This window comes from Cetorhinus maximus, chromosome 4 (genome assembly GCF_964194155.1).
Source record: "Cetorhinus maximus chromosome 4, sCetMax3.hap1.1, whole genome shotgun sequence".
NCBI classification, from domain to species: Eukaryota; Metazoa; Chordata; class Chondrichthyes; order Lamniformes; family Cetorhinidae; genus Cetorhinus; species Cetorhinus maximus.
The window spans coordinates 91,066,463-91,090,502 of NC_135882.1; the positions used below are offsets into that span (position 1 = coordinate 91,066,463).

The 24,040-nt window shown below is 42.8% G+C and overlaps 1 protein-coding gene across 3 annotated transcripts in view; it reads right to left on the minus strand.

The window, feature by feature from the left end:
* lyn (LYN proto-oncogene, Src family tyrosine kinase) overlaps positions 1-24,040 on the minus strand; it is a 104,617-nt gene that overhangs the window by 7,002 nt on the left and 73,575 nt on the right. For all 3 annotated transcript variants that reach the window (XM_078540492.1, XM_078540491.1, XM_078540490.1), the window contains 2 exons: positions 21,031-21,213; positions 19,117-19,193 (listed from right to left, as the gene is read on the minus strand). In XM_078540492.1, coding sequence (XP_078396618.1) covers positions 19,117-19,193; positions 21,031-21,213 — 260 coding nt within the window. The remainder of the gene's footprint in view (positions 1-19,116; positions 19,194-21,030; positions 21,214-24,040) is intronic.

The following is a 24,040-nucleotide window of genomic DNA, read 5'->3' on the forward strand; positions in this document are numbered from 1 at the left end:
CCTTCACATAGAATAGCACACTCTGGTGCTTAAGCATGAAAACCAATTTGTTTTAGACTAGAAGTACGGCTTTATTGTAACTGATCCCACCCCAAACCCCACCATTTCAGACAGTGAAGTCAATTCTGTAAATGACTTACAGAAGATTAGCTACTTCAGCACAGGGATAACACCATTATTGAATTTCTGTGCCCAAACAAACCTTTATCCCTCAACCAGCATCACAAACAGATTAACTGGTCACTTACCTCATTGTTATTTGTGGAATCTTGTCTTGTGTAAACTGACTGCCACAATTGAATATATTATAATACTGACTATATTTTTAAAATAATTAATTAACTCAAAGACTTTAGGATGTCCCAAGAGTGTGAAAAGATTGTGTATAAATACAATTTATTTTCTTTCTGCCACATTTCATCACCTCATGGATTGATGTAAAGAGAGGAAGTGAATCCCCAAGGCAGTGTTGAGACCATAAGAAACAAAAATAGAGCAGTACATCAATCTGGCACAAGCTGACATTAGAATCGTTGGTGGACACCCATGAGTGAGATACTTGCTCATTAATTGGCCATTTAAGGGACTCAATTTGGCCCAAGGGCGATGCCTCCCTAAATGCTCCTCTGTTGGAGGATTGGGGGCATAAAATTCTGGTCTGTCCTTTTCAATGCACTGTGCTGATTCATAAACCTACTGTAAATAAGGAGTAGGGTAAGGAAACAGAAAACAGAAACTTCCCAGTCACAATATTCGAGAAAGAGAACTGAAGGAACTTTAATGTAGCCTTGACCTTATGTACACAGAATGAGGAAGATTGTGCACAGGGTAGATAACCAGCATCCTTTAAATCTTAATATACAAATAAATTATGCTGAACCAGTTAAATCCAAAATGGGAACCTCTATGACATGAATAATTCTGTTGTACAAACCGGAGAGAAATTAATTTGTTGATGTGTGTGAGTCATTGAGGTAACTGAAGAGTGAGCCCATATATATCTCTCAAAACTATGAAAGACAGTGAAGAACTAATTTTGCGAGAGTAGGTGAAGGTATAGAAACAAAAATCTGCTCTGTGGAATGCGGGGGGGGGGGGGGGGGGGGGGGAGTGGGGGTGGAACATTATACTCATGCATCAGTTTATCTACTTCAGCCATATTATTGTGGTCAGGCACACTGTGGGCGAGTAGTTGTGAACCACGCTTACCCAGGAGCACTGTAATGCTAGACGCAATGGGTTAGTTTCTTTTTAAAAAAGGAACTTTGGCGAACAGACCTTTTGAACAGGATTTCATTTTGACTGTGCAAGTGCTGCAATATTCCCTTTCTGAACAAGGCCGACAACATGTTCACCCAATTGTTTTCTCATTTGCCTTAGCATGTACCGTGACCTAATTAAAAACTGTTACAATGTCCTTTCTTTTACATTTATATAAAAACGGGTATCATTAAATTGTTTGCCAAGCTTTGTTAGCTTTGCTAACTTTCTCCATTCGACTCCTGAAGGTACTTAATTAAGCGTGGGTATAATTCCATAGGTACTGGCAGTGTCCTTAGCACATTCAACTGCAAATTCTTCATATACAACATCATCCAACTACTCAGTTCAGGGGAAAGGTGGGGCTGATCAATGAGTTACCACGATTGTATGTTATGATCTCAGTAGAGACCAGTAATAGGTTTCGAATTTTTTTAGGAATCCGAAAACCCAGGTACTTAATAGAAGAATGAAGCCTCAATGTTCACTGTTTAAAACAAAAGAACCTTACTCAACCAAAATCAAAGAACATGAATATTTTGAATAGTCAGTTATGTTAAAGATATTAAAAGTACAATTAACTCACTTGTTTATAATCTAAACCAAACTCGTTAAATCACATTTTCTTCTACAGCCATTATACTTACACCCCCAGGTCAGCTAATCAAAAATTGGAAGATGAATTGCTTGGTCTGAGTGCTACTTTGAAGATTTATATAAGAGTTAAGGCTTCTTGGTGCTTGTGCTTACTTTAAAGGCTGTCTTGTCAAATTGGCAGGTGAGACTTCCACACCCACCCCCCCAACCGGGTCCCCTCAATCCCAGGGGAAGACCTTCTCGAAAGGAGACAGCTTTGAGGGCGGGGGGGGGGGGGGGGGGGGGAAGGAGGAGGGGGCGCACGAGTCTCGCTGTCCCTGCCGCCAACGGCCGGCACCCTGTCACCTCCACAAGATTCCACTGTCGGTTTTCTTGTCAAAGCCAGAATGCTATCTAGCCATGCAATAACAACATCGTTGGAACCAAGCCAACGCAGGCAGCTGTAGCTATACATCATTGACTTTCTCCCAGTAATCTACCTAAAACAGCATACCTAATATACTCTGTACAGACTAATGGTGGAAAAGCATTTATAAAGGTGCAAAACTCAAAAGCAACACTGAGGGAAATTATATATACTTTTCATTAAAAGGCCCAGTATTTTAGTTAAATTCAAATTGAAGGGTAAAACAGCAATCACAGAGCCTATGAAGTAAAGGAGCTTGTTGACATTAACCTTTTATGGGGGCAAGGGACAGGGTGGGGTGGTGGAAGACAGTGCAATGACCCATGTTCCTCAGCGACAAGTGTAGGCTCGCTTCAGTTACATTCAACACTGTTTGCATTTTGTTATGCTGATCAGGTAGCAACAAATGGGTAAAACACATCTGTCTCCAAAACGTGTACATTATGCTCCAGTAATATTTAGATCAGCAAGTGTTCATTTTCTCAGTTCCCTTTTTTGATGTACTAGCGGGAAGTATGACAACTGTTACCAATTTGGTGCATTTGAGTATATGAAAGTCAAAATTTAGTGCAGCAATGACCGCAAATCTTTCTAAAAAATGTTAAGAATTCCAGAAACTACATTTATATTTAAAAAAATCCTCTGGGTGGACGTTGTGTCTATCATTAGTTTCCTTGAGAAGGTAGTTCTACTTGAATTGTTGTAGTTCATTTGAAGGTACTCCCACAATACTGCTAGATTTTGACCCCAAAAGCAATAAAAGAGTGACGATACTGTATATGTCCAATTCAGGATGGTGTGGAACTTGGAGCTGATGGTGTTCCCATGTACTGCTGCCCTTGTTCTTCTGGGTGGCATAGGCCATGGGTTTTAGGAGGTAAGCATCGGTTTATAAATTATGAACAATCTAGCAAGCTAACTGAACAGGAAAGTCCTGAAATTCCACAGGGATTCTTCTACCATTACTATAGCAACACCCCCAGAGTAAGTGCATAAATGTTTTTTTCAAGCTTTCTGCTGATCTCCAAAAGAAGTAACCCCATGGAATTTTAGAAAAACACTGCATTTTCATAAACAATTCAGAGCGTGACATTAAATAGCTAAAATCATGGTCATTTGGTGAATTTCTGTTCAAGGTCAGGCATATCACCATTGAAGAATAGAGCATTTTGTTTTTTGCTACCCAAAATCAGTGTTAAGCATGTTGAAACAAATTAAGAGTCAAATGGAACAGCAAAACATAGAACATAGAAAGATTTACACCAGAGAAGGAGGCCACTCAGCACAGTGTCTGTGCTGGCTGTAAAGGAGTTATCCAGTCTCCTACCCTCCAGCTCTTGGTCCATAGCCTTGTGTGTCATAGCACCTTAAGTGTATATCCAGGTGTTTTTTTTAAAGTGATGAAGGCTTCTGCATCTACCACTCTTTTAAGCAGGAAGTACCAAATTCACCTCACCCTCGAGTAAAATATTTACTCAACTCCCCTCTAGTCCTTCTACCAATTAATTTAGATCTATGCCCATGTCGAACAGAAATAGGTTCATCCTATCCACTCTATCTAGGCCTCTTATTCTATACACCTCAGTTAAATCTCCCTTCAGCTTACTTTGTTTCAAAGAGAACAACCCCAGTTGATCCAAACTTTCCTTGTAGCTAAAATTTTCCATTCCTGGCAACATCCTCCTAAATCCCTTCTGCATTGTCTCTTGTGTGATCACATCCTTTCTGTAATGTGGTGACCAGAACTGTTTGCAGTACTCTAGCTGAGGTCTAAATAATGTTTTGTACAGTTCTAGAAAACCTCCTGCTCTTATACTCTAGGCCTCGGCCAATAAAAGGAAAGTATCCCTATGCCTTGTTGACCACCTTAATTACCTACCCTGCTACGTTCAGGGATCTGTAGAAATCACTCCAAGGTCCCTTTGCTCCTCTGCACTTCAGTATCCTTTCATTTATTGTGTATTCCCTTGCCTGGTTTATGCTCTGTAAATGTACTACCTCAGTTCTCCAGGCTGAACTCCATTTGCCACTTTTCTTCCCATCTGATCAATCCATTGATCTTCCTGCCATTTATAGCTTTCTTCCTCACCACATGACTAACTTTCATATTATCTGCAAACTTCTCAATTATGCTTCCTACATGCAAGTCTAAATCACTGATATATACCATAAAAAGCAAGGGACTGAGCCCTGTGGAACCTCACTGAAAACAGCCTTCCAGTCACAAAAAACACCCATTGGCCATAAACTTTGTTTCTTGCCACTGAACTGAACCAATTTTGGATCTAAATTTTTACATTCCCTTGTATCCCATGGACTTCTGGTTTTCTGACTCATCTGCCATTTGGGGCTTACCAAAGATTTGCCAAAATCCGTGTAGACTACATCAAATGCGTTATCCTCATTGACAGTCCTTGTTACCTCAAAAATATTCAATCAGGTTATCAAACGCAACCTTCCCTCAACAAATCCTGGCAGATTTTCTTTGATTAACCCATGCCTCTCTAAATGAGAATTTACACGGTCTCGGAATGTTTTCCAACAATTGGCCCATCACCAAGGTTAGCCTGATTAACTTGTAATTACTTGGGCTCTGCCTTTCTTCCTTTTTAAAGAACAGTGCAATATTAGAAGTCATCCAGCACCATGCCAATCCAGAGAGGATTGGAAAATGATGGTCAGAGTCTCTGCTTCTTTTTCCTTTGCTTTGCTTAACAGCCGAGATACATTTCATCTAGGCCTGGGCCTGAATTTCACACTCCACTGCCAGCAGCTTTCTTTTTGGGGGGTGTGGGGGGGGGGTGTGTGGGGGGGGAGGAAGGGGGGCGTGAAATAGCACAAAACGGGCTTTCCGCTGGGTTCCCACCCACCCCGACCTCTCAGTAATTTTACGCTGGGCTGGGCAAAGCATCAGATGGGTCACTCACCCTTGCCCAAATGGAGGCTCTTAAATTATTGATCATTTAAAGGCCGTTTCCCACCCAGCCTCAAATGTTTAGACTGGCAGGAGGATTTCCCAGGTGTGGGGGAAGGCTGAAAATGATCGAGTTTAGGTCTCGGGTGGGAAGGGCAGTAGGGGAGATGCACCTCCAATCGAAGCCCTTTCTAACTTCAAGCCTGGGTGTGGGGGGCCACGCCCAAAGGTCCAGTGGCTGCTGGATCTCCCTCCCCGGCTGCCCAAATCCCCCCCAATTCCCCACTATCCACCCGGCAAAGGTTTTTCCTACGTGGCCGCACCCCCCCCACCCCACCTTGCCCAGAGACCCTGAAAACTCACCTTTCCGTGCATTCCCAGGACTTAGGCTCCGTGGGCTTCATGAACTTCTGCTTCTGTCCACAACAGCTTCTGTCACTGAAGGGACTGGAAGTCCCCAGCATTCCAGATGCCAGTCTTCAGCCAATTCGATTCACTCCACGTGATATCAAGAAATGGCTGATACTGCAAAGGCTATGGGCCCTGACAATATTCTGGCAATAGTACTGAAGACCTGCGTTCCAGAACTTGCCGCGCCCCTAGCCAAGCTGTTCCAGTACAGCTACAACACTGGCATCTACCTGGCCATGTGGAAAATTGCCCAGGTATGTCCTGTACACAAAAAGCCAGACAAATCCAACCTGGTCAATTAGTGCCCCATCAGTCTACTCTCCATCAATGAAGTAATGGAAGGGGTCATCAACAGTGCTATCAAGCAGCACTTGCTCACTAACGCCCAGTTTGGGTTCCACCAGGGCCACTCAGCTCCTGACCTCAAACATGAACAAAACAGCTGAACTCCCAAGGTGAGGGGAGAGTGACTGCCCTTGACATCAAGGAAGCTTTTAACAGGGCATGGCATCAAGGAGCCCAAGCAAGAATGGAGTCAATGAGAATCAGGGGGCAAATTCTCCAATGGTTGGAGTCATACCTAGCACAAAGGAAGATGGTTGTGGTCGTTGGAGGTCAGTCATCTCAGCTCCAGGACATCACTGCAGGAGTTCCTCAGGGTAGTATACTCAGCCCAACCATCTTCAGCTGCTTCACCAATGACCTCCCTTCCATCGTAAGGTTAGAAGTGGGGATGTTCGCTGATGATTGCACAATGTTCAGCACCTTTCACAACTCTTCAGATACTGAAGCAGTACATGTCCAAATGCAGCAAGACCTGGACAATATCCAGGCTTGGGCTGACAAGTGGCAAGTAACATTCGTGCCACACAATGACCATCTCCAGCCTTGGTGTTCAATGGCATTACCATCACTGAATCTTCCACTATCAACATCCTGGGGTTTACCATTGACCAGGAATTAAACTGGACTAGCCATATAAATACTGTTGCTACAGGAGGTCAGAGGCTAGGAATCCTGTGACGAGTAGCCCACCTCCTGAATCCCTAAACCCTGTCCATCATCTACAAGGCACAAGTCAGAAGTGTGATAGAATACTCCTCACTTGCCTGGATGGGTGCAGCTCCCAAAACATTCTAGAAGCTTGACACCATCCAGGACAAAGCAGCCCACTTGATTGGCACCACATCCACAACCATTCACTCCCTCCACAGTAGCAGCAGTGTGTACCATCTACTAGATGCACTGCAGGGATTCACCAAACCTCCTTAGTCCCTTCCAAACCCATGACCACTACCATTTAAAGGACAAGGGCTGCAGATAGATGGGAACACCACCACCTGGAAGTTCCCTTCCAAGTCATTCACTATCCTGACTTGGAAATATATTGCCCATCCTTCACTGTGACTGGGTCAAAATCCTGGAACTCCCTCCCTAACAGCACTGTAGGGTAACCCACACCACATGGACTGCAGCGGTTCAAGAAGGCAGGTCACCCCCACATTCTCAAGGGCAACTAGGGATGGGCAATAAATGCTGGCCCAGCCAGCGAAGCCCACATCCTGTGAATGAATTTTTAAAAAAGCTACCAGACAATCAGGTCTCTAAGGCGGGACTTCAAGTGAGGGGTGGAAATCCCACTTGCAGCCAATTAATGTTCATTGGAGTGTGAAATGGCTGCAGGACAGGCAATTTCAGCAGGGAACACATCCTATATGGGTGGCGGGACTGGAAATCCCACCATCCGAAATATCCTACCCCAGTGATTTATCAACTTCAACAATGCTAAACACCACAATATTTCATCCCTCACTGTTTATCTGCTCCAATGTTTCACCTCCTCCTGACTACCATGTCGACTTTGTCTATCTCTTGTGTGAAAACAGATGCAAAATGTTCATTAAGAAACATGCCCGCATATTCCACCTCCAAACATGTTACCTTTTTGGTCGCTAACTGGCTATACTCTTTCCTTAGTTATCCTCTCGCTTTTTATGTATTTATAAAACATCTTTGGGTTTTCCTTGAATTTTACTTGCCAATATTTTTTTCATGACCTCACTGCGCTTTCTCTTCCTTTTTTAATTTTCTGCAGTCTTTCTACTCCTCTAGGAATTCTCCAGTCTTGCGATCTCAATATCTGACAAACTTCCCAATTTTTGTCTTTTACTGTTCTGTATGCTATTTGACATCGCGGAAGGTCTAGATCGAGAATCCTACCCTATTCTTTACAGGAACATATTTGCTCTGAACTCAGTATATCCTCCTTGAACACCTCACTGCTCTGACATGGAGTTACCTTTAGGTTGTTGTTTCCATTCCATTTTTGCCAAATCACCTCAGTTTAGTAAAACTGACCTTTCTCCAATGTTTCACTCTTGGTCTATCTTTATCCTTTTTCATGAAATTATAAATCATTGCCACTAAAGTGCTCTCCCACTGATACTCCTTCCACCTGCCTAGACTCATTCCCTAAAACCAAGTCCAAAACTGACCGTTCTTTTGTTGGGCTTGCTACATATTGGCTAAACAGTTCTCCTGAATGCATTATAAGAATTCTGCATCCTGTATATCTTTTACAGTGAGTTTATCCCAGTTAATATTAGGGTAGATGAAATTCCCTACTGTTACAATCCTTTTCTTTTTGTACTTTGGCTTCCTACATTATAATACTCAGTACACATCAGAAGAACTTCATTTGCTGTAAGGTGCCTTGAGACGTGCAATGGTCATGAAAGGTACTGTATAAATGTCTTTTTTGTCTTAGAAACTTACCTACATATTTGCTCTTCTATCTCCTCTGGCTGTTTGGGGGTCTTATTTGTTCCTTGATTCAAGATAAATAGTTTCATTTGGGGCTCCTTCTAACATATCATCCCTCCTCATAGATAGCTGCCTATTAGTCCTTCTATCTTTTCTTCACTTCAAGCCTAACCTTGGCACAGTTGAATAGAATTTCCACAGGACTTCCCTGATCTCCTGCCATAAATTATCGCAGAAAATTTGAAAAACACATTAACAGTCATTTATGGCTATCTTGAAGGTCTTCCATTTTTTGCTAAAATTCCATTCCATCCAGAGAACCTCTGCAGAAATTACTGGAGAGGATGCTTTGATATAAAAAAAATAGGCTTTTTTTTTGTGAAGTTTTAATCATGTCAACCACCCACTATGGGTGAGTGAGATTGCAAATAAATTCCAAATTACAGACATAACACCAGCACTGAGTTCAGGCAGCCCAATATATTTTATGTAGAACTCTTATAATCAGGAAACCTTCACACCTTCAATTTGGAACATGCCCCAAAAATGAAAGGATACATGAACTCAATGCATCTTACATTGTTTACAACAGAAACAAATGTATCAATAGAAAATTATTATTCAGGATTAAAGTTGGCACGGCAACATAATTATTCATAAGTTCCTGCGATAGAACCATCTGTTTCTATTACGCTGGGACTGTGACAAGTTCCTAGAAAGCAGATGTCTAACAAACTAAAAGGGTCCACGTGTTCTAATGTAATGTACATCAAATATCAACAAATACGTCATAGCATTTCTACTGACTCGTGTGCTCCAAACCTATTCTAACTCTTGTGTGATACTTTCTTGCCCCTATCCAGTAAGTTTTCCTGAATAACAGATGATAGTACTCTTTAGAACTCAAATAGAAGATTATTCCTCAAACTGTATTGGAAAAAAATCTTGAAGTCCTTGCTTCCTCCCCGCTTGTTGTCAGCTATTGCAGCTTCTAAGCTGGTCACTTGCGCTTTCTTAACAGGTATAATGGGCTGCATGTTAAACTCTAACATCTTCAGTATCGGAGCCATTCTGAAAATTAGTGGATTGGAAACATGCCTGCAAGTCAACCAGGAACTCCCCTGAAGTTGGCCAGATCAGTTTAGTCACACACAGGACAAACATCTGACTCAACTTAAACATGTGATTGCAATAGGCGCTGAGATCTTAAATCAATTCTTCCATAGTGTAACAAGGATCGAGAATAGAAATTTATTTTTCATTTTCTATATTTTATCAGAGTGAACCTGGGCATTAACTGAACCATGATTTATTTATTTATTTTTAAAAAAATGGAATTAATCTACAACAACTTTTATTTAAAAAAACATTTTAACGTAGAAAATCATCCCAACACTCTTTACATGGGTAATGATCAGAATTTAAAAAAAAACAGCCAAATGAGAAGATATCAGTAAGAGTAAAGAAAGGTTTGGTCAAAACTCACACCACTATTTCCCATCCATGCCAACACATGCCCCCAGCCACTTTATGGATCCTCACACCCTCCATGCCAACCTATGCCACTCTACCCAGCCTCCATGTCAATCTATGCCTCTCTACCCACCCACATGGCTCTTTATAACCCCTATAAGTCACACCAACCCATGGACCCCCAGTCATCCCCATGGCCCTTTATAGCCCCTATGCCAACGCATGCTCCCACCATCCACCATTTGCCCATGCCAACACACAGTATCCACCATGGGAAGACCTTAGGAGTCATGGCGTGATTAAGTAAAATAAAGCTCTAAAAGTCTATTGATGACTTCAATATTTAAAGAAACACACTCGCTCATAAAAACTCATTCAATACATTTAAATTCCTTCAAGTACTTAATCTCTTATCAAAACAAGCATTTGTATTCATAACCTCAAAGATTTTATAACTACTTGGAACTGTCAAATCAAACTGAATTTGCAGACTTCCCACTGTGACAGAATCAGTTATGCAGCACTAATCCTATAATTACAGACCACAGGCTTAACAGCAGGATGTTTTCTTTACTTCAAAAATTTTAAGAACTTGGGGTTTAAATGCCATGACAGTTCCACTGAGTTTACCTACTTCTTACACACATTCGTGTCTAATTTTACATCCCCCAAAGGGGCATCTCCCCCAAATAACTCCAGCAGCTTTAGACCTTTTGCTCAAATGTCTAAAACCCACACATAGGCCTGAATTTTATCTTTGGCGGTGCGCGCAATCGGCAGGCCGGGGAGCAGTTGGGAAATGGGCCCCCGACCATGATTTCACGCTGGCTGGCAAATTAATGGCCAACCAGCATGACATGCACACTGAAATGCTCAGCGCTGCTGGGGTGAGGGGTGGGAAGAGGGCGGGCAATGACGTTTCCGCGGGCATGGGTGAGCGCTGCGAGAAAGCTCCTCAAAGGCAGGCAGCTGCCTCAGGGAACTACAGACCTGAAATGTTAAAATAAAAGGTTTAAAAAGCCGCCAAAAAAAATTTCCATGCATCAGTCACCTGAAAATACAGCTGATAAAAATGCTGTCCTCATATTTATTTTTATTTTATTTCATAACAGAAATTTCATCCCACCCTTGGATGAGAGGTTTGATGAAAAATGCAAAGGCCACCTGGCTGATTCGCCCGTCCGCCAACCATAAGGTTGGACGGGCTATAAAAAAAAAATCGGAGACAACTGCACCATTAATGGGCTTAATTGCCCTCTTAATTGTCGGTGGGCACACTTCCGACTTCTGCATGTGCCCATCGAGTCAGATATCGTGCGAGTGCGCGATGACGTTGGGACACTAGCCCGGCGTCTTCTTGCACGATTTTACACCCGATCGGGTCAGGCGCGTGCCCACCCACGGGACATAAAATTCTGCCTGTAGTGTTTTGGGCATTCCACTATCGAAAGTTGGGTCTGTTTGAAGGCAGCTGCACTTTTACATGTGCAGCTGCCTTTGTGGACCACAGGCATGCAAACTACTTCCCGCCCCTATTTCCTACCCCCCCTTCCCCCCACACCACCCCAGCCAAAATGGTATGTACTGGGTTCGGGAGCAGGACTTCCGGAATCTGGAGCGATTTTGGCCAAGGCATTGAGCCCTTCCCATGTTGTGAAAATTCAGGCCTTTGTATCAGATCTTTCAGACTAGATAAATGTTTGCCATTTGATCCAATTCTCAACTTTACTGAAATAGTATTGATAATCAAGGTGTAGCAAGTGCTTCATTTGTTCTAGTATTTAATATTTTTCACCAGCTATGCCAGTGTAAATGTGGGAGGAAGAGAATCCCACCCATCCAATGGTTCAGCAAATCTTCTGGGATCAGCTAAAGTTATATTTTTTGGCTGGCTTCTAATAAGCTCATCACTTGCAATTGGGAAATTGCCATGAGGGAAGGAAATGACTACAGCAGAATTCAAAGTCTGCAGCATTTAAGGCCAAGAAAATGCATCTGGTCTCTGCCAGATCCCACACAAAAAATTGGTAGGGGATTGCCAATCATTGACTGCACTGATTGCCTGTTATTCCCCTTCCCATCTTGTGAAGGTGCTTCCAGCATTTGATAGAACTGACACCAGCATATCATTACGAATCAAAAAAAAGGTGAAAACTCAGTGAAAGTGTAACTCGAAAGGAAAATCCTCCCTGTAGTAACCAGAAGCTCAAAAACCGCACAGGACGGTTCAATACGCTGCTAGCAATGATTATGCATAGTATCAGTTTGGGAACTATAATGCCAGGTTCAGAAATAAAATCAATATCCAAACTAAGAATTGTGTAAGTTTGCAAACATAATTTTAGTAAACACTCACTGGCCTAAAGCAATAGGCCTTCAGGCACAAAACTTTGATTTGGCAAGCAGAATTCTTTTGTTTGACTGGATTATACTGTTATTTTTATATATTAGTGTTTAACAGGAAATGCTTGTAGCAGAACAGTAAAATATAAACAGTTTCCTGTAAATGTTGTGTGAGCCTATGTTGGAACTCAAGGCCACTGCACATATTACAAATCTGTCAACTCAAGAGGAATGTTTTCTTGTCTGTTTTTACCAATTGCAAAAGTCTGGAAATGGAAGAAGTGTTGCTGGAGTACATTGCTGAAAACTCAGAGTCTGAGGCTCTTCTTGAAACTATGAATTATGGTTTATTTTGTTTTTAAAACAAACTGCAGTAACAATTGGCTATTATCAGTAGAGTTGAAAAGAATGTTTAAACTGTATTGAGCTTTTAAGTAAAGCTGCATTACAATTAAGATTTTGAGGCTAAACCAAAGATTGAACTTTATGAAAAAACAATGTTGCAGCTCTCTTTTTGTAGGGAAAGTGAACTATGACCAATAGTGACTGGATGATACTAGCTATGTAAAACTCTCAAATAAGTAAAATGCTCAGCACAATGGCATGAGGAAAAAAACTGAAATAATTAGGTGTAGCAAGGTGAGTAAGGAGTGGGAGGTGGGGTTGAGGGGGAAAGAGAATGGGAAGTGTAGGACTATTCTGGATGGATGAACTATGATGGGCCATGTAGCCTTCCCCATCGATAAGTACCTTGTGAATTTAATTTAGAAAAGAAGTGGGATGCAGCCAAACAACTTCTGACTTCTTTCAACATAGTACAGATTATGATAATAGCATCTCCAGGATTGTGTTATGTGAGAGTTTTCCCTGATTCCCATTGACTCCAGTTTTGTTAAGGTTCCTTGATGCCACATTCGGTCAAATGCTGCCTTGATGTCAAGGGCAGTCACTCTCACCTCACCTCGGGAGTTCAGCTCTTTTGTCCATGTTTGAACCAAGGCTGTAATGAGGTCAGGAGCTAAGTGGCCCTGGTGGAACCCAAACTGGGCATTAGTGAACAGGTTATTGCTAAGCAAGTGCTGCTTGATAGCACTGATAATGACCCCTTCCATCACTTTACTGATGAGAGTAGACTGATGGGGTGGTAATTGGCCAGGTTGGATTTGTCTTGCTTTTTGTGTACAGGACATACCTGGGCAATTTTACGCGTAGCTGGGTAGATGCCAATGTTGTAGCTGTACTGGAACAGCTTGGCTAGGGGTGCAGCAAGTTCTGGAGCACAAGTCTTCAGTACTATTGCCAGGATATTATCAGAGCCCATAGCCTTTGCAGTATCCAGTGCCTTCAGCCGTTTCTTGATGTCACGTGGAGTGAATCAAATTGGCTGAAGACAGGCATCTGTGATGCTGGGGACCTCCGGAGGAGGCTGAGATGGATCATCCACTCGGCACTTCTGGCTGAAGGTTGTTGCGAATGCTTCAGCCTTATCTTTTGCACTGCTGTGATGAGCTCCTCCATCATTGAGGATGGGGATATTTGTGGAGCCTCCTCCTCCAGTGAGTTGTTTAATTGACCGCCACCATTGACAACTGGACGTGGCAGGACTGCAGAGGTTAGATCTGATTCGTTGGTTGTGGGATCGCTTAGCTCTGTCTATCGTTTGCTACTTATGCTGTTTGGAACGCAAGTAGTCCTGTTTTATAGCTTCACCAGGTTGACACCTCATTTTTAGGTATGCTTGGTCCTGGCATGCCTTCTTACACTCTTCATTTAAACAGGGTTGATCCCCTGGCTTAATGGTAATGGTAGAGTGGGGGATATGCAAGGCCATGAGGTTACAGATTGTGTTAGAGTACAATTCTGCTGCTGCTGCTGCTGATGGCCCACAGCGCCTCATGGATGCCCAGTCTTAGTTGCTAGATTTGTTTGAAATCTATCCTATTTAGTACGGTGGTAATGCCACACAACACGATAGAGGGTATCCTCAATGTGAAATCAGGATTTTGTCTCCACAATGACAGTATCAGTGGGAGTGGCCACCGCACAGTCATGGACAGTTGCATCTGTGGCAGGCAGGTTGGTGAGGATGAGGTCTAGTATGGTTTTCCCTCTTGTTGGTTCCCTCACCACCTGCCGCAGACCCACTCTAGCACTATGTCACTTAGGACTTGGCCAGCTCAGTCAGTAGTGGTACTACCGAGCCGCTCCTGGTGATAGTCATTGAAATCCCCCACCCAGAGTACATTCTGCATCCTTGCCACCCTCAGTGCTTCCTCTAAGTGATGTTCAACGTGGAGGAACACTGATTCATCAGCTGAGGGAGGGCGTTACATGGTAATCAGCAGGAGGTTTTCTTGCCCATGTTTGACCTGATGCCATGAGACTTCATGGAGTCAGGAGTCGATGTTGAAGACTCCCAGGGCAAGTCCCTCCCGACTGTATGCCACTGTGCCACAACCTCTGCTGGGTCTGTCCTGCTGGTGGGACAGGACATACCCAGGGATGGTGATGGTGTCTGGGACATTATCGGTAAGGTGTGATTCCGTGAGGATGACTATGTCGGGCTGGTGCTTGACTAGTCTAAGACAGCTCTCCCAATTTTGGCATTAGCACCCATATGTTAGTAAGGGGGACTTTGCAGTGTCGACAGGGCTGAGGTTGTCGTTTCCGGGGCCTTGGTCGATGCTGGGTGGTCCATTCGGTTTCATTCCTTTTTTGTGACTTTGTAGCAGTTTGTTACAACGGAGCTGCTTGCTAGGACATTTCAGATGGAATTTAAGAGTCAGCCACATTGCTGTGGGTCTGGAGTCACATGTAGGCCAGACCAGATAAGGACGACAGATTTCCTTCCTTAAAAAAGACATTAGTGAACCAGATGGGTTTTTACAACAATCAACAATGGTTTCATGGTCATTAGACTTTTAATTCCAGATTTTTATTGAATTCAAATTCCATCATCTGTCGTGGCAGGATTTAAACCCGGGTCCCCAGAGCATTACCCTGGGTCTCTGGAATACCAGTCCAGAGAATACCACTTTGCCATCACTCCCCCAAGAGACCGGTGGGAGGAGTTCAGGTGTAGGGGGCTCACCACGTCACCTTGCTTGGGCTGCAGCTGCTATTTGGGAGTGGTGGTGGGGTGGGGGTAGGGGGGTAGTGTGTTGCCTTCCTCAAGGGCCCCCTTTCCATATTAGGTGCAACTCCCTTAAGGTTTGCCCCCACCCCTAGCTACTTCCTCTGCCGCTCCATCAAGACCCCAAACTCTCCCCACCTGGCACCTCCCAGGCCTCACCTCCCCTTCCCACTGAGACCACCCACACTTACCTAGACTTGAACTTCGGGACTTAAGAGTCTGGGAATTGCTTGTGGTCCCAGTCCTGGCCATTGTGCTATTGGTGCTGCAGGGACTAGTGTACAGAGCTGCCAACCAAATCAGATTGGCCAGCAGCTCTAAGGCGGGACTTCTGCCCAAGTGAGGGATGGAAGTCCAGTTTCCAGCCAATGAATGCTACTTTGAGCATTAAATGGCTGTGGAGCTATTGTGATCAGTGGGGATGTGCTCTCTGCCAACTATGGCAGGGTGGAAAACATCACCTTCCAAAAATTCCTGCCCATTTGTATTACACAAAATATAATTAAAATGTTATAATAGGAGAGGTAATGCACCAGAGGGATTAACTGCAGTGTGGCAAATGGCCTTTTTAACAAAATCCCTGGGTTTCCTTGTGTTCTTATTTTTTCTAAGCAGAAAGCAAAATTATTAGAACTATAGAGGAAAAGAACAAAGTATAGTTATCTCAAACACATTCTGTAGTAGCAGTCAGGAAGGCATTGTCCTGGGAACCCTCAACATTGATTCTGGACAACATGAAGCCTCATGGCATCAGGTCAAACATGGGCGAGGAAACCTCCTGCTGATTACTATCTACACCCCATCAGCTGATGAATCAGTAGTCCTCCATGTTGAACACCAATTGGAAGAAGCACGGAGAGTGGCAAGGGCACAGAATGGACTCTGGGTGGGGGACTTCAATATCTACCACCTACAAGGCACAGGTCAGGAATGTGATGGAATACATTTGCCTGGATGAGTGCAGCTCCAACAACACTCAAGAAGCTCAACACCATCCAGGGCAAAGCAGCCCGCTTGACTGGCACCCGTTTCACAAACATTCACTCCCTCCACCACTGACACACAGTAGCACCAGTGTGTACCGTCTACAAGATGCACTGCAGGAACTCACCAAGGCTCCTTACACAGCATTTGACTGAATGCGCCATCAAGGAGCCCTAGCAAAACTGGAGTCAATAGGGATCAGAGGAAAAATTCCTCATTGGAGTCATACCTAGCGCAAAGGAAGATGTCTGTAGTTGTTGGAGGTCAATCATGTCAGTTCCAGGACATCACTGCAGGAGTTCCTCAGGGTAGAGTCCTTGGTTCAACCATCTTCAGCTGCTTCATTAATGACCTTCCTTCCACAAGGTCAGAAGTGGGGATATTCACTGATGATTGCATAATATTCAGCACTATTCAAGACTCCTCAGATACTATGAAGCAATCCATGTCCAAATGCAGCAAGACCTGGACAATATCGAGGCTTGGGCCGACAAGTGGCAAGTAACATTCGTGCCGCACAAGTACCAGGCAATGACCACCTCCAACAAGAGAGAATCTAACCATCACCCCTTGACATTCAATGGCATTACCATCACTGAATCCCCCACTATCATCATCCTGGGTGTTACCATTGACCAGAAACTGAACTGGACTAGCGATATAAATACTGTGGTCAGACATCAGAGGCCAGGAATCCAGCGGCATGTTAACTCACCTCCTGACTCCACAAAGCCAGTCCACCATCTACGAGTCACAAGTCAGGAATGTGATGTAATACTCTCCACTTGCCTGGATGAGTGCAGCTCCAACAAAGTTCAAGAAGCTCGACACCATCCAGGACAAAGCAGCCCACTTGATTGGCACCCCATCCACAAACATGCACTCCCTCCACTGCTGATGAACATTGACCATCTACAAGATGCACTGCAGGAACTCACCAAGGCTCCTTAGGCAGCACCTTCCAAACCTACGACCACTATCATCTAGAAGGACAAGGGCAGCAGACACATGGGAACACCACCAAATGGAAGTTCCCCTCCAAGCCCTTCACCATCTCGACTTGCAAATACATTGCTGTTCCTTCACTGTCGCTGGGTCAAAATCCTGGATCTCCCTAACAGCATTGTGCGTGTACCTACACCACATGGACTGCAGCAGTTCGAGAAAGCAGCTCATCACCATCTTCTCAAGGTCAATTAGGGATGGGCAATAAATGCTAGCCTAGCCAGCAAAGCCCACATCCCATAAATGAATTTTTAAAAAAATCCATCACCAAGAGTGGTTCAGTGGCACCACTACTGACTGAGCTGGCTTAGTCCTAAAGGACATAGCTGTTAGACTCTGCCTGCTGCAGGTGGGTGAGGGACGAACCTATTTGACCTCATCCTCATCAATCTTTTGCAGACGCATCTGTCCATGACAGTATTGGGAGGATTGATCACTGCGCACAGGGTCCTTGAGAGACAAAATCCCGCCTTCACACTGAGCATACCCTCCCCATCGTGCTGTGTGACACTACCATCGTGCTAATTGGGATAGACTTTGAACAGATCTAACAACTCAAAACTAGGCATCTATGAGGTGCTGTGGGCCATCAGCAACAGCAGAATTGTACACAACCACAATCTGTAACTTCATTGCCTGATATATCTCTTGCTCTACCATTGCCATCAAGCTTGGGGTCAACCCTGGTTCAATGAAAAAAGTGCAAGAGGGCATGCCAGGGCAGCACCAGGCATATCTAAAAAAGACGTTCAACCTGGTGAAGCTTCAACACAGGACTACCTGCGTGCCAAACAGCATGTGATAGGCAGAGCGCTAAACGATCCCACAACCAATGGTTCAGATCTAAGCTCTGCAGTCCTTCCACATCTAGTCGAGAGTGGTGGTGGACAATTAAATAATTCACTGGAGGAGCAGGTTTCACGAACATCTTTATCCTCAAAGATAACAGGACCAAATCATTTTTTATAATTACGTTTCCTGTCCAGGAGCCAACCACATTGACAGGCTGACGGGTAGGAAAGCCAGCTGCAGAAGGTTGGCTAGGTGGGGAAGTGAGTGGCTTCAGCCAGAGATTGATAGGGAGGGAAAGAAAAATCAAAAGACCACATGTTAAGGGGAGGGGAAAGAGAAAATAAAAGTCAGATCACAGGGGAGGAGGCTGGAATCAGTAGAAGGTTTGCTGGAGGGCATCAGGGAAACACTTGTGCTCTATCTGGCTCACAAGGAATGCTCTTAAAAACACTTATCTTCTGCAGCAAGCAGCTCCCATCTCCATTTAGCTGAACCCTGGGAAACCCAATCTGCAGCTGTTAAATTTTAATCAGGCTCCCAACGGCTGGATTTTTACAAAAAATTATTTTAATGAAGTGTTCTCCTTCAACACATCATGGCACAGGTACTCCACACAACCAGCCAATGTAAAAATGGTGGCAAATGCATACAGAATGCATTTGGGTCGCATTTCACAATTTTACAGTTAACACTCCTCCACCTCTCATCTGCCCAGTGTGAGATCGGATGGATGTTTTAATATTGACCCTACTGCTTTATAAAACAAGGAATAACAACAGACTCAAAATGCTGGTCTAAGCACCTAGATAATGAAAGAGATTTATTTGGCATCTTTCATGACCTCAGAACATCCCAAAGCACTCTGCAACCAATGAAGTACTTTTATTTGAAATACGGTCACTGTAGTAATGTCAGAAACCAATTTGAATTTATCATATGGAAGTGTGGCACCGAGAGAAAAACCAATCTGAAGATTTGTTCTACACAAAGACAGGCCAAACCATTTAAAATAAAACTTATTTTCTTGTAACTTACCTGTGCCGAGAAGTCAATCATTTTTGGTAATATAAGCCTCCTCCCTTCATCTGTCTTCAGGAAATCTAGTAAACTACCTGTATTTATAAATTTAAAAAAAAACTTAGATAAATAAGGAATTTAAGAATAACAAGAAAACAATTATAGATAAAATTGCAATTAGCTCTTAAACATTTTTTATTGTTGGAATTTAACCAATTTCTGTAAACTTTGATATTTTAAAAGTGGATGCTGAAATAATAGCATTTTTTGGAGTTCAAATGTGATTTATAGAAATACATTATGAGATCACTGTAGAGTACTCTAACATGTGTTTATAGCCTATATAGAATTTACAACCTAGGCACTTGAGTTATTCCAATTGCTGCCCTCAAAGTGTTTAGTATATTGTCACAGTGTCAGCTTTGGCTCAGTATCAGCACTCTCACCTGAGTCAGATGGTGCTCACATAACACAATCCAAGTAGCCATTTCTCATCGATACTTTCTCATTGTCCATTTACTAGTTTGAATTTTTGGCATGTCTTCGCAACACCAGGGTTTCAATACCTCAACCTCCTTATTACCTGGTTAGTGAGGAAGGGACTGGAGGAAGATGAATTAGAGAGTAGATGTTTGGCAGGGAGGTGGGAAGCAGTGGATGGTGGCTAAGGTCAAGAAGGTCCCTCAATCAGGCTCCAAATTTCATCAGCATTGGGCAGGGGCTGTTATTCCCCATCCATATCTGTTAGCTAGATTTACCACACCAGGGCAGTGGATAGATTGGGTGAGAAAACAATGTTTTTCATGCAAGAAAGATTGTCCTCTCAGCAGAAAAAGGGGACCCCGGGCAAAGGGCCATTTTCCAACTCATGAAGATTGGGAAGGTTCCCATTATGCAGCTCAGCTGAGGCGGAGGTAATTAATTTTCATAATGCTTTCTGATGTAGAAACTTAAGAGGGACACACCTTTGTTGCCAGTCAATCAGCTACAGTGTACATAACTGCTCCACATGAAATTATGAGATTAGTTTCACTTCAATAGCAGATGTATTGAGGGCATTTAAGTGCAACTCTCCTTGTAAAGAGAATTTGCGCTTCCAATTACAGTTTGTCAAAATGATTTGGCAAAAGAACACTTAAGCAATTATAATTTCTGATCCTTTCTGTACAATTCAGGTGACAAGTGAGATTAAAGACTCAAGTGAAGGGGTGATAGAAAAGTTATTTTGACTTCGATCTACTTTGGACTGATGAGAGTGAGGCTGGATAAGAAATTTACAATGGAGTGGTGATACAACATTAATTGAGCCCTACTGCACTTTTAATGGGCCACCTAACCTGAGCCACACACCACCATCTTATTGGTGCAATACCTTTGGAATGCTTCAACCACACATTAACTATATTATAGATAATACTGCAATAGTACAATGCAGAACAACTTACTTGGCAAAATATTGAGACTCCATTAGATTGCAAATTAGGAGATGCAATTTATGTCCAAAGAAATTTTCTTTCTCAAAGTTCCTTTCAATATTTTTGCGAATGAGTTACACAGCATATATTCTAGAGAGATGTTTTATACCATACTATCATACATATTTGGCAATGAATTAGAGGTGAAGACGTTGTAGAAACATGTATCATTTCAGTTTAATTTGACTACCATTATTTGTTTTGTACTCAAACCACTCACACTGCTCCTTATAAACTTTGAAATAAAAAAAGTTGAAGTTGGATTGAGGATAAAATGGATATAAAAAGGTTCAACTCTGGATTCAAAAACACAAGCAGGGGCAAATTTACCAAACCTGCTTGGATTGTCACACAGTAAACAGCCTTCTAAAGCTGTACATTTAAGTAACCCAGGTTTTATGCTGCTCATCAGCCCTTAATAAAAAACATTGTGCTTAATTCCAGTGTTTATACTGACCATTGGCCATAAATTCAGCAATAATGTAAATTGGATCTCCTTTAGTCACTACTGCGTAGAGCCGTACCAATCGGTCGTGTAAGAGTTTCTTCATTAGATTGGCTTCTTCAAGGAAGGCTTCCACAGACATGGTGCCTGGTTTCAAAGTTTTCACAGCTACTTTTGTAGAATTTTTATAGTAACCTAAGCAAAATGGAACACAAGTATAGTAAGGAAAGCTGTTAACAAAGATTTATGAATTATTTCTCTGATAGGGAAACTGCAAGTTCCAATTTCAATTTATTTCTCTGTAGTAAAGACAACAAAGATAGATGATAGAAATAAGGGAGGACATCTCAAATCAATTTAGCTCATTCATCTAGATGAAGGTCTTTCATTCTCCCCAGCACATTATCTGACTCCCCTCTGTTACAATCACCTGACTTTCTGCAGTTCAGGTTACCTGGCCTGCAGTTTCACATAATATCACTTCCTTGCTTCTGCACAGGGCTGGTTCCTAGCCTGAAGATGGTAAGATAAACGAACTGCGCATGTGCGGCCGTTTCCTGGCTAGCTCATCAGCAAAAGGGCCCAAAGTTCGTTGGGAACAGGAGCTCCCGACCTCCATCTTCAGATTAAGGTCAAGTATTTTGAGTTTCATTACAGTTTTGTAGTTAGAGGATCAACGAAACAGGGAAAAGTCTCAAGGAAAAGCTGTGTAATTGTAATAATGTTGAGTAAACAGAGTGTGGTGGAGGTATACATTGAGTCCCCTCTTCACTTGTTTATGCTTTGATTATTACTATTCTACAGTAATTAAAGTTGTGCCAAATCTGTTGTCATGTCCAAGCCTCTTCCTGCCTCACCCTTAGTTACTTCTTCAGTCCATAATATATTTGCAACGTCAGTTTCCTATGAATTGATAACTTGGTGCATTTTACTTGCACAGTTGCAGATTTTATCCAACTCCTTTTGTAGGGCCCTGGTCATTTAATTCTTTTCACCTCCCCCAAATTAAATATTACCTGTGAAGTTGAGTTTGCATTGGATTTCTGTATCCAAGTCATCTATTATAGATTAGGAACAGTAAAGGCCCCAGCCTCAAACCCAGTGGAAGTCATTTCAGAACATCCTAACATTTTTGAATTGTTTTCTTTCCTTCAGCTAATTCTTTATCCTCGTCCAGGTTATACTTTAATAAAGTTCCTTAGGAAAGGCTGTTACTGAAATAGGTGGAAATTTAAAGGCTATTTAGAAATCTGTAAACACCATGTCATATAGTCTAAATGGGATGTCTCTTCCACAAGAAAAATCAATGAGTGTAGAATGGAGGATCCTGTCCAACTAAAACCATGTTAACTTCTATTTATTAGATTCTCAGATATCAGTTAAATTTGCTCCTAATGATTGATAAGGAAATATTTATTTAGTAGTCAGCACATTACAGGAAGCACAGGACTGAACTATAGAGGGCATGGAAGAGATTTACAAGGATGTTGCCAGGACTGGAGAACTTTAGCTATGGAAGATCGAATAGGCTGGAGTTGTTTTTCTTGAAACAGAGGCAGCTGAGGGGGGAATTTAATTGGAGGTAAGTAAATCAGGGGCCTAGACAGAGTGGATAGGAAGAACATATTTCTGCTCCATTCTCTACTCTTCCCTGGCTCCTCTTTGGTATGACAGTGAAAGGATTTCATGCTTGTGCTTAACATTTCAAGCTATACTCATTTTCATTTCCCTCTTTGCTCTTTACTCTTGGATATTCATTTTTTTGTGCAGTTTTGGTTGTATCCCTTTGAATGCATTCCATCTGCTTCCACTGATGCGTGAATAAATAACTCCTTGCAGTCAATTTATTTTAGCGCTTCCCACACACTTCCACTGTTGGTTCGAGTACAAAATTTTAGTACGTTAGTCAACTATAATGAAGATTAAAACGCTGCAATTGTTATACAAAGTCAAAAACTATCTAAAATTTTTAATTGTATTTTTTCAATTGCTTGTGAATCAATAATTAAGCAGTCAGCTAAAATTGAATAGCGCTGTTAACTGGGCATAGGGTTATGATTTGTGACTTGGCTGTGCTAGTTCCAGTGAAGAGGGGCAGCACACAAATTTGGTACTGCCACCTGATTTTTACAATTGTAACATAACCACTTGGCCCTTTGCTACTAGGTTCCCTGCTGAGCACAATGTGCCATTGGTACATGGTGCAGCCAGACTTCTGTTTTTAAAGGCAGCCTGTCCCTCTTGAAGAGAAAATGCACTGAATGACAGGAAACTGCTACTGAATATGATTGCTGCAATTTCAAACATGGAAAATGGAACACCAGAGCAGAGACAGGGCTCCAGGGTCACAGAATTGGTGCTGGAAGCCTTAAAGTAGTGGAAGTGGGCAGGAGGAGAAACATTCAGGAGACAGGAGGCCCACAAGAACTACTCTCTGAAGTGATTAGCAGCAGCTGGCCAGGGAGTTCAACTCCTGGAGTCTGGACTTAAGGACCTGGCTGCAGTGTCACAATGAGTCTCGTGACCTCATGTGGGTGGTCAAGGTCAGTGAATGCATCTTCATATGACATCTCCTATCCACGGCCCCACCAGCCTCTCAAGCTGTTCAATGCACACAACTCCCATCACTCCCAGCAGCAGCTCCTGAAACTCAGGACTTACATTTAAAATCCAGAAACTCCATCTCACCTTCACACACATTCAAATGATGCCAGCCTCACACCCATCTCCCATTGCCTCCACATACATGGAACTATTCAGCTTTACTCAAACACTGTGCTACACAGTAATGTTTTGCCATCTCTCTTGAAGGACAAGGTTGCATAAAGTTCAAGGGAACAGAGCAAAGATGCAAGGGTAAGGATACCATCATCTCCTGAGCCATGCGGAGGACATGTCTCAGCATCATGGGACTGGTTGCACCAGAGCCCATGGCATCCGACATTGCTGAGAACATTGAGGACCCTCATCTGGCTATCTGGCATGAAGTACAAGCTCCTGGTGTGACTACAGGTCTCGTATC